Source organism: Eublepharis macularius, chromosome 18 (assembly GCF_028583425.1).
Source record: "Eublepharis macularius isolate TG4126 chromosome 18, MPM_Emac_v1.0, whole genome shotgun sequence".
In the NCBI taxonomy this organism is placed as follows: domain Eukaryota; kingdom Metazoa; phylum Chordata; class Lepidosauria; order Squamata; family Eublepharidae; genus Eublepharis; species Eublepharis macularius.
The window spans coordinates 21,373,479-21,385,233 of NC_072807.1; the positions used below are offsets into that span (position 1 = coordinate 21,373,479).

An 11,755-nucleotide genomic window follows, 5' to 3' on the forward strand; every position below is an offset into this window, starting at 1 on the left:
GGGGGAACAAATGTAGGTAGGAAAGTCCACTGCAATCAAAACAGCCAAGCTATAGGAAACGAGTGTGGTGTAGTGGTTAGAGTGTTGGACTAAGATCTGGGATGCCCAGGTTCAAATTCCAACTCTGCCATGGAAGCTCCCTGGGTGACTGGGCCAGTCACGTGCTGTCAGCCTAACATACCTCACAGACAAAAACAACAGAGGACCCACTCGTCGAAGAGCCAAAAAAAGGGGTGAGAGCCACAAGAGTGGGTGGCGAGAATAATCTACAACTATTTCATAAATGTGACTGGGCACCAGAAGGATGACGCTTATACAAGTTAAAGGAACAGTCACATCATATATTTGGAAATACAATAAACAGTTACAGAGCATTTAGTACATGTAGTCAATAACAACGAAAAAGCGTTCTCCCGTAAGTATTCTTTCAGAAAGTTAGAAATGTCCGCTCAAAATAACGGAAAGAGGAGTGGAGAAGTTTTCAATGCAGTAACGTCCCGTAGTAACGCTCGACGCGCAGTACTGGTGTTCACCGCTGTTTCGTCAGAAACCTCTTCAGGAGCGTGTCAGTATAATCGGTAAACAATAAATCATAAAAGCCTGCATCTTCCGGCTGTGGTCACGACCTGTGATATACAAAAATGTCGTAACACTTACCCAATACAGTTCAAATTCAAAAAAAGTGCATACTCAATCAGAATCGCAGCTTGGAAGCTAGTCAAAGCAATCACATCGGCTTATTTCAGCAACCTCCCTAATGAAAGGGGTGGTTTATATACAGTACGGACGCCGTGAATTTAAAGAGACAGCACACAAACTCAAAGTTACATAGAGAATACAAAGAAATTAGTCAAGAACGGCACTAGACAAAACAATTTATAGGAAGCAAGCGAAATCCAAGACTGTATTCAATCCATAGGGTTTCAAAGTGCCGAATTTAAAAATCCACAGAGCTTCCTAATGTAGGAGAAGGGATCTTATAAAATGTCGGGGGATATTGTTAGCAAGGTATAAGACAGTAAATTGAAAGTCATCAGGCTGATGTGCATGAGTAAGGAAATGTTCCACCAGGGGAGCCTCCAAGTTCTTATTGCGTATACGGGACATGTGTTCTAACAACCTAATCCTCAAAACCCGGGTTGTGCTGCCCCCATAAAATTTGGGGCCGTTGTGAGGATAAAATGGAGGGGAGAAGAATGATATAAGCTTGTTTTGGGTCACCGTTGGGGAGAAAGGCAGGGTAAAAATGACATAGAATCATAGAATCATAGGGCTGGAAGGGACCTCCAGGCTCATCTAGTCCAACCCCCGGCACAATGCAGGAAATTCACAACTACCTCCCCTCCCCCCATCCCCAGCGACCCCTGCTCCATGCCCAGAAGATAGCAAAACACTGTCCGGATCCCTAGACAAACTGGCCTGAGAACCCCAAAGTGCCGATTGGCCTTACTCTGGGCATGTAAGAAGGGGCCACGAGAACTAAGCACATGACATGACATAAATAAATTTCTGTACTTTATTTTGTTTGCCAGCTTAATTACTTCTTAAAAGAATGACATCTTTCCATAGAATTAGGGGCAGAACTGCTCTTTGGGACTTAAATTACACCTGGCTTTAATACATATGGTTTGTCTTTCTTTTGAACATGTTTGCTTCTTCTCCTGCTAGGTCATGAGGACATAGCTGCCTTTTTGCTTCAGAATGGGGCTTTCTTTTGTTCCTACATCCTGATGGACTGCCCTGGTGAGAGCAAACACCTTCTGCGCAAATACTTCATTGAAACAACCACGTCGAGTAGGAGCACTCCAGCAAAACCAGTAAGGAGCTGCTGCTATGTTGGGGCCAGTGTAGCGCATTGGTTAGGGTGTTGGACTAGGATCTAGGTGACCCCACATTCAAACCCCAACTTTGCCTTGGAAGCTTGCTGGGTGACATTGGGCCATTCAAACTCTCTCAGGCTAACCTACCTCACAGGGTTTTTGTGAGGACAAAATGAAGGAAGGGAGAATGTTGTGAGCTATTTTGGGTTCCCATTGGAGAGAAGAGTGGGTATAAATGAAAATAAACACTATGCCTTCCTGATATTAAAACATCCTCAGTGGCAAAAAGGAGAAGAATAAAGAAGCCCTTTGTGTGAAATTATTTTGTTCATGCATGTTTCTATCTACAATCCAAACCTGACTTTTGTGAGTGAATAACTTGGACGCATCTGAGGGCCAAGCTACACATGACGAATGACACTTGAATGGCAAGTATATTTCTCCCTGTTCACTTGCCCTCCACTCAATCCACTTGCCGTTCAAGTGTCATTCGTCATGTGTAGCTTGGCCCTGAGATTCATCCCACCTATTTCATTTAAATTGAGTTCAGGGAATCTTGTTTAAAAATCTCTTCTTCCTTTGCTTCCCCAGGATCTGTTTGTGAACTGGTCGAACCTCCGTCTTCCTTGGGTGGATCTGGATTGGCTAATAGATATTTCCCCTCAAATAACTGAGCTTGACCTCTCAGCCAACTGCTTGGCCTCTGTCCCATCTGTAATTCCTTGGGGGCTGATAAATGTCCAGAAGCTTAATCTTGCTGATAACCGATTGAATGAGATCTCCGATGTACAGTCCTCAGACAGCATTCTTTGCTCGAAGTACGTGCCCATCTCCTTAGAACTGTTACTTGCTACTGATTTTTGACAGGGGCCATGTTTTGAATTGGACACAAGCTGAAAATAACATAGATGTTGCCTGTTGTAAGGTAGACAAAAGGTTCCCTAACTGATTCCCCTCCAGTGTGCACCTCAACAGAAGCTTTGCAGTTTTGCTCTGTATCAGGTTATGTTAAACGTGGTGCCCTTGGGCTCCATGGCACCAGCCATGGGAGATTTAGTTGCCAGTGCAGATTTTTAAAGATATTGCTTTGGCAGCAGCTGCCACCACAGCACAAAGATCTTCACTGTGTGACTGAAGATAAGCTCCAGCCGCCATTTTGTGACTGGCTTTGCGTCCTCCAGCAGCCATTTTGTGTCAGAATTCCAAAGGTGCCCACAGGCTCCAAAGAATTGGGGGCCCTGTGGTATGCAATGTACCTCAGGCCTTTCCTCATGTCTTGGGCCATTTCCAGATGGCTTACCTGAAGCCGCTCCATGCCGCAATGTTGTGGATCGTGCCGGGGAAAACACGAAATATCGCGTTTTCTCGCACGTCGTGCAAAACTCGCACGAGAAAATGCGATATTTTGCGTTTTCCCCAGCACGATCCACAACATTGCGGCATGGAGCGGCTTCAGGTAAGCCATCTGGAAACGGCCTTGATTATGGTTGAAGTGTGGAATCATCTTGATTGAGAACCAGATCTTGCATGGATGGCTTGGGGGACTAGCTACACCACACATTTTTATGGGGCTGTTCTGTATCCTGTCGTCCAGATGTGCCCTGTGAGTTCTTTGCTGAAACTTTGTTTCCAGATGTGTGGAACTGTGATTCAGACTGGAACCATGGCAGGCACAGACAGGGGGCTTAATTCTCTTTCCTCCATGCCATTTTCCTAACTTGAAATGGTAGTTACCCTTTGGGGAAGCTTATACAAGTTCCCCAGTGGGGGAAATAGTGGCTCCATGGGGCCATTTTGGGTCTGGAAGACAGCACGGGGAAGGAAGCTTAAACCCTCATTCCCTGAATGCCACGACCCCAATTCAAATTGGGCCTCCTGCAAAACTGGGAATTATACTTCAACACAGACTTCCCAGCCTGATCCATGGGACACTGAGTAGACCTGTAAACAGCATCATGTTGTAAGGCCCTCAGGCTATGGGAGGGGCTTTTTGCCTCAGGGCACCCCTTCCAAGTCTTTCTCTTTGTTATAGATCTTCCATTTAGCTTTTCACTTTTTTAATTCTACAGGTTACTTGAGATCGATGTGTCTGCCAACAGGTTCCGAAGCCTTCCTTCTGGATTCTTGCACCTTTCCAGACTCCAAAGGCTTGTTGCTGCCAAAAATTATTTGGAAAGGTTATTTGATGAGGAGAACGGTGGGTGTGCCTCACAATTTCCTGTTCACTTAAGCCATCCCACAGGGGATGGATGGGCAGTTTTCCTTCCTGTAAAAGCTTGTGATAAAATTGTCAAGGCAGAACGTCATGCTACTGGTTCTGAAAAGAATAGTCCCTTATCTAGCGCAAGTCATCCTCTGTGCCATCCTAAACAGAGGTAACCCTTCTTTTTTAATTTATTATTTTATATTTTACACTACATATGGATATTTTACACCACAACGAAAATTAAAAAAAAAAACTCAAGGAAGAGACGCCCCCCCTCAAAAAGGAAAAAGGAAACAGCTTCCAACCAACAGCTATAATTTAACATACATTCCATTAAATCCATTTCTAAATAATAATATCCTGCAAAATAACTGTTCAGTACCTCAGTCAAATTTCAGATAAGGGCCTCCATCAAATTAAAGAACATTTTTAAAAGAGCTATGTTCTGGAAATTCCATTAGATAAATTATGAAACCATTCCAGAGGTAACCCTTCTAAATCCATAGATTTCAATGGATGTAGAAGGGTTTGCTTATTTGACTCAGGGTTTCTACACATTACCACAAGAGGAGCGGCAGGTTCTAACCTGCCCATACAACACGAGAAGGACGTCTTGTACATCTTCCATTTATGTTCCTCAGGCTGCAGTTTATCCTGTAACTGTTGTTTACTACTCACTTCCTAGAACAGAAGACAGCTAAGGCAGCCTTCTCATCCAAGCTCCACTCTTTCTCCTCAGCCATCTTTCTTCCAAGCTGTCACATCTCTTTCTTTCCCCTCACAACCGACTCTTTCCTATCCCTCTCTATCCAAACACACTGCAAACTTCTGTCTTCCCCTCTGCACTCCCATTCGGGCCTTCAGTAGGCTGAGGCATAAATAAATAAAATAATCTCAATAATTTAGGGCTAGGCTGGTCAAAATAATCCAGACAAATTGTCATGAAACTAGTTTTAACTATATAGTAAAGAGTCCAGTAGCACCTTTAAGACTTAACCAACTTTGCTGTAGCTAGGGTCGCCAGTTCCCTTGAGTCTCCTGGCGGGGGAATGGCACTTACCCTCCAAAGTCCTCAGTGCATCTCCTCACATGCAGGTGTAGCGTGCACGTGCTCCCGGTGTGCATGATGGCGTCACTTCTGGGAAGTGATGTCATCACACTGGTCAAAGGGCGCCCCGGTGTGCGCTCCTGCACTCGCCAAACGGCTGAATCACCCCCCAGGGTGAATTTGGCCTGAAAAGGACCCATTGTGGGGCATGGGGACATGCCACAACAGGGCACGTGGGCACGCCGCACAGCCCGGGTTTGAGCTATGCCACCGAGGGGGGGGGGGTGCCCCAGAGGCACACCCTCCCACTGGCCACATAAGTGGCCAGGGTGGGGGATTGGCAAGCCTAATTGTAGCATAAGCTACAACTGTGGTTCTCAAAAGCTGTTGGTTAGTCTTAAAGGTGCTACTGGACTCTTCACTATTTTGCGACTACAGACTAACACAGCTAACTCCTCTGGATCTAGTTTTAACTATATATCAATTCACAACCCTCTCATGGAACATTAACACTTAATCCATATGCCACTCGGGAGCCCATGTTCAAAAGCTGACGTGCTTACTTGTCTACATTGGGAGCTTTTAGAGTAGCTTATGGAGATGTTGGCCATTTCCATACACGTTAAATAATGCCCCTCAGCTTCTCAGGGGATGGGCTGTGGCTCAGCGGTATAGTATCTGCTCGGCATGCAGAAAGTCCCAGGTTCAATTCTTGGCATTGCCAGTTAAAGGGTCTGAAAGCAGGTGAAGTGAAAGAACCTGGAGACCTGTTGCCAGACTGAGAAGATAATACTGACTTAGGTGCACCTAGATTCTGTATAACGTAGCTTCATGTGTTCAAAAGTTTTTCTCTGTGCATGTTTTTTTTTTAGCTACTAACTGGATAGGGTTAAGGAAACTGAATGAACTGGATGTCTCTGACAACAAGTTGGTGGAGCTGCCTACTCAATTTCTCCACAGTCTGAAGTCTCTGCACATCCTGAATGTGTCCAAGAATAACTTGAAGGTGTTTCCTCAGCCTTGGGTTTGTCCCTTGGTAAGTATAAACTGTTGACACTTGGTTAAATTTAAGCGCTAATCATGTACTTTATTATTTGCTTACTCGGTTTATTTCCACCTTTCTCCCTAGCGGGGACCCAAAGCAGCTTATAGAACATATCTTCTCCAGTTTATCCTCACAACAACGACCTTGTGAGGTAGATCAGTCTAGGATCTGAAAGACTATGTTCGGATCATTACTCTGTCATGGAAACTTACTGGGTGACCTCTCAGCCTAACAGGCTGGCTGTGACAATAAAATGCTAGAATGATTGAGTCCACATTAGGAAGAAAGGGGATCACCATTAGGGAGAACGGCATGTTATAAATGAAGTAAATAAGTGCAGTGCAGTGCAGTACAGCTTTCCTATTAGCTTGAAATGTAGGTTCCTCTCTGTATAGAAAACTAGCCTGTCAAGGCAAAGGTAGCCTTATGGACCTACATATATTCCCAATCAAAATAAATCAAAGCTCACTTGTGGGGTAACTCAAGGTTAAAGCTGAATCTTGAAAGTTGTCTAAATTATGCTGATTATGTACATTTACATTGAAAGAATAAGTAGCTATGCAGAGTACCGAAAAATGAGTCCTAGCTAATAAAGATCCTGCTCATCAACCTTCCTTCACCAAGAAACATCTACGCTTTCCTGGAATTCTTGAGGGCTAGAAACTTTTTTAAAAGATCCTGAATGTTGTCACTTTGAGAATGGAGAATTTGAGCTGAATGTGAAAAATTTCTTTCCCTCGTTTTTCTAGAAATGTTGCAAGGCAGCTAAAAATGCCTTGGAGTCCCTGCCAGACACTTTGGCTGTCTTCTGGAAAAATCATCTCAAGGAAGTAGATTTTTCTGAAAACGCCCTGAAAGAAGTCCCCCAGTGTCTCTTCCAGCTTGAAGTAAGTGTGGGTAAATCTCTACCTATATCTCAAAAAGTATATTCACGTAATCCTTTATACCCACCCCCAGCAGGCAATGATTTTTGCAGCCATCACTGAGTAGTGGAATTCACTTCTTTGAAGTAGGAAAAGAAGAAGACCCGACATGAGATGGATTGACTCGATAAGGGAAGCCACGGCCTTCACGTTGCAAGACAGAAGCTGCTTCCACACACGTTGGATAATCCACATTCAATACTCTTTAGTAAACATTTGGAACTGCTTTTCCATGTGTGGAACAAAAAATCCACTTCCAAAGGATGGCTAAAGTGCATTGAAAGTGCATTATTCAACGTGTGTAGAAATGGTCAGAATGTAAATAAATACGGCATCTGGGTAAATGTATGGGCTACACCATCTTCTTGCTTTCATCATAGTTTAATCCCATCTCCTCCAAGGAGTTAGGGCAGCATACCTGATTCTCCCCTCCTTGTTTTGTTCAAACAACAACCCAGTGGGGTAACTGAGGGCCAAGCTACACATGACGAATGACACTTGAACAGCAAGTGTATTTCTCCCTGTTCACTTGCCCTCCACTCAATCCACTTGCCGTTCAAGTGTCATTCGTCATGTGTAGCTTGGCCCTTAGACTGAAAGATGGCAGCTAGCCTAAGTGTTATGACCATATGGGGAATTGAACCTGGATCTCTCCAGTCTTTGTCCTGTACTCTAACTTCTGTAGCATGCTAATGAGAAGACAGAATGGAGAAGGGTGTGGCTCTGCCTTCCTTGCAGGTAGCACCAGAGTGTTGACAGCCTCGTTGGGTGGTGGGTTTCGATGTTGGTGGAGATGGTGGCCTCAAACTCTGACCAACCACACTCTCTCCCAGAATCCACAGGTGTAGTAAGCTAACTTCTTTCCAGTTTCATGTGATGGGATTCACAACAACAGTTAGGAGAAAGCTTTTATTTTAACCGAGTGGATGCAAATAACAGGAGGCTAGCTGCACCCTCCCTTGTTATCTGTGCACACCTAGGATCACATGATGTACCACATAAACCTAAAGTACACATGTACAGAAGTGTGCATTTGATGCCATTAAAACAGGTGAAGAATCCCTCTGGATTACAGCTGTTCCTCAGGGTTGGATAGTATAGGATTTAAGATAACCAGTCCTAAATCCCTCCTCTCTTTGTAATATTGCTTTGATTCCAAGAAATATGAGGAGGCTAGCAGTATGAACACTAGATGGTGCTCCTGTGTCATCTTTCCCCCCCTTCCCCTCCATATCTGTTTGGCTAGCTGCTCTGCATAATGAAATCCCCAAACCTTTAAAAATCAGACTCCTTAGCCAGCTTGTGGTATGTTTCCACTTCTCTTCAAGATAGGGCTGCATCCAGCTTTATGAGAGAAGGTTGTGCTTCACTGACCGAAAGTCTATAGAAGTTGTGGATTCTTTGTAGCTTTACAATAGACTACAAAATCAGTGATGCAGAGCGACTGAGAGACAGACACACGTGGTGGATGAAAATATGGAATATTACATATAAGTAATAATACAATGTGTAATATTGAAAAAGCGGTAACAAAAATGTTAGCAAGCAAATGAAATCCAGCAAGCCGAGTGGATTTCCTCAGAAATTGTTAGTTTCAATACAAGAAGAACCCAACGTTGACCTTGAATCTCTTCTAGTCCCAGTGCAGAATGGGTCAGTTGCACTCAATTTGACTCAACCCCACCCAGTTCATATTCTTAAGCAGCTTGAAAAAGGTTTTCCTGAATTGGTTCCCATTTATACGTCAACATCTTTAACTGTTTTTTCCCTCTGGTTCATTATCATCGACATTTAGTCTGTAATCTCCTTGGGGCAAGGACCTGATTTTGGGGGGAAGATGTTGTTGAATGTGCGTTGGTGTTGTCATACAAATCATAAATTCATTACAAAACAAGCTCCCAGGGAGATATTTGGAGAACTAGATTTTTAAAATGCCATTTGCTGCTTTTTAAATAATAACATTAGATTTATATACCACCCTTCAGGACAACTTAACGTCCACTCAGAGCAGTTTACAAAGTATGTCATTATTATCCCCACAACAAAACACCCTGTGAGGTGGGTGGGGCTGAGAGAGCTCCGAGAAGCTGTGACTGACCCAAAGTCACCCAGCTGGCTTCAAGTGGAGGAGTGGGGAACCAAACTCGACTCTCCAGATTAGAGTCTGGCACTCTTAACCACTACACCAAACTGTGTTGCATTGACTTTATTGACTTTATTATTGTTTAATTTATTTATACAGTTATTTCTGTCTCTTAGAGTGTGCAATGGGTCAGCTGTAAGTGTAACTTCTCTTTACATGGGTTCTATGGGACTTGGGGCCAAGCTACACATGACGAAAGACACTTGCCTGGCAAGTGGATTGAGTGGAGGGCAAGTGAACAGGGAGAAATACACTTGCCATTCAAGTGTCATTCGTCATGTGTAGCTTGGCCCTTAGAAAGCAACTTTCACAAAATTTTAAGAAACAACTTTTTTTCTTTTAAACTTTTAAACAATTAATAAAATACAACTTTAACAAAAAATTAACTTTGAAGTACAACCATACAAAAAACCTCCAAATCAACAATGTCCTTGAAAAGGCATCCAAGAAGTGATGATGTGTCCTCTCTCATCCATTTGAAGCAGCTGTACCCCAGGCTTCAGGCTTCTGGTTGAGAATTATAGCCCTTCAAAAATAATACAACCCCAGTAACACCAGCTACACACAATACACAAACACCACTTAAATCATATTTTACATACAATATTTGATTACCTTATTCAAGGTGATAAGAGCTTATAATTCATTAAGCTCCCCTGCAAACAGCCTCCTCCTCAGCAGCCTGCCTCTAGCTTCTGACTCCACCCCACTGGGCTAAACCAATTAACCTCACAGGGGTTACATAAGCTGCTTTGGAAAGCAATTTTGATTGGAAAACCGGGTTATAACTATAGAAAGGAATGCAGATAAGCTGTATTGAGTGAGTCTAAAATGATTTCATTGAAATGTGCTGGTACATACGTAGTGCCGTCAAGTTTCAACTGACTTATGGCAGCCCCAGTAAGGGGCTTTCAAGACAAGTGAGAAGAGGAAGGGGTTTACCCTTGCCTTCCTCTACTGAGTCTGCCTTGGAGGTCCCCCATCCAAAGTACCAACCCTGCTTAGCTTCCAAGATTTGACAAGATCAGGCTATACCATGCCACTTTCTATCCCTTTGCTGGTACAAACTCCCTCTCCCAATTGGCTCTTTAACCATATTCCTTTCTCTTTTAGGTCTTAGTATCACTGAAACTTTCAGGAAACCAGTTATCCGTCTTACCTTCTCAGGAAAAGTGGTCATGCAGGCTGCTGAAGACTTTGGATCTCTCCAAGAACCAGCTTGGGAAGTGAGTTTATTTCACACTGGGAATTTTTATGCCTCCTCTCCAGGCTGTGACAGATTAAAAACAAAAACATTCCCATATAATTGTAAAAAGTATCCTAATTTATCAATATAGAAGAAGCCGTTAACAACAAGCCATAAGTGTAAAAACAGCATAAAATCAGCACTGAGCAGCCTAAAAAAAGAGCTGCAAAAACAGACCTTGGGTTTGGAACAGACCGCAAAACAGCTAAAAACAATTAAAAGTGGGTTAAAAGTCCCTTCTGTTTTACTCTCAGGATAATACTGAGAGTGGGCTTTGTTTGATTTAATTTGCCTTTGTTTTGTCTTTGTGGCACAGAGCTGACGAAGGAGCCAAAACCAAGAGGATTTCATTTTTCTCGACAAGGAGCAGAGCCCGTACTGGCACTGAGACAGGTACAGCATGTGGGGAATTAGGAGTTGGGAGGGAGCTGATGGGTAAGGAGGGAGGCTGTTTACACAAAGCCAGGACTGGGAGGAAGTTTAATTATTTTGCTTTACAGCTATGGATAACTTCCCCTCCACTGTAAAACAACAGAAAGCCAGCCGTAGCAGCTCACTTTGTATGCAGAAGGTCTTGGGTGCCAACTCTTGTATCACCAGGTAAAGGCCCTCAAAAACAACAACAACAACAAAATAAGACCATGGGCTCAACTAGATGATACATGTGACCCAAATCAGGGTATCCTAGCCTGACTCCTGTCTCACGTAACATCTTTTAATATGAGCCCATTCTCTTCTGATAGACTCTGGAGGAAAGTGTGACACAATCTAGTACCTTCTGCTAGTATAGATCACCAAAATGGTGAGTTGGCAGGTAACATTTTGTTTGTGGTATGCAAAGGCGACTCCTGTTTTGGGATGTAGCGTGCATCCAGGATTGGGCTGGAAATGCTTCATTTGTTTCTCCCTGGGCAATGTTGCATCTGCATTGGAGAAGATAAAGTCATTTGTTCTATCTGCAAGACTTGTTTATATAGGGACTGGTGTGTAGAATCCAGCCAATGGATTCTGGGCAATAGGATTATGAACACGTGAAGATGCCTTATACCGAGCCAGACCCTTGATCTGTCATGCTCAGTTTTGTCTGTTCTGCTGGCAGTTTCTCTCCCGGGTCTCAGGTAAAGACTAAGAGGCCTTTTCACCAGGGATTGAACTTGGGACCTTCTGTGTGCAAAGTGGACACTCTCCCATGAAGCCATGGCCTCTGCCATCTCACCTGCCTCCTTTCCCCCTGCTATAGAACAAAAGTGCTGTTCTGTTTGTTTTTAAACTCAATATCAAAATTTAAAAAATCATAGCCTGAATTTCTTGACTGATGTAATAA

General features: G+C 43.5%; 1 protein-coding gene across 1 annotated transcript in view; it reads left to right on the forward strand.

Annotated features, from left to right (window-relative positions):
* Positions 1-11,755, forward strand: part of LRRK1 (leucine rich repeat kinase 1) — an 83,881-nt gene that overhangs the window by 27,359 nt on the left and 44,767 nt on the right. The window contains exons 5-11 of the mRNA XM_055002691.1: positions 1,669-1,817; positions 2,412-2,638; positions 3,890-4,017; positions 5,947-6,110; positions 6,869-7,006; positions 10,299-10,411; positions 10,748-10,824. Coding sequence (XP_054858666.1) covers positions 1,669-1,817; positions 2,412-2,638; positions 3,890-4,017; positions 5,947-6,110; positions 6,869-7,006; positions 10,299-10,411; positions 10,748-10,824 — 996 coding nt within the window. The remainder of the gene's footprint in view (positions 1-1,668; positions 1,818-2,411; positions 2,639-3,889; positions 4,018-5,946; positions 6,111-6,868; positions 7,007-10,298; positions 10,412-10,747; positions 10,825-11,755) is intronic.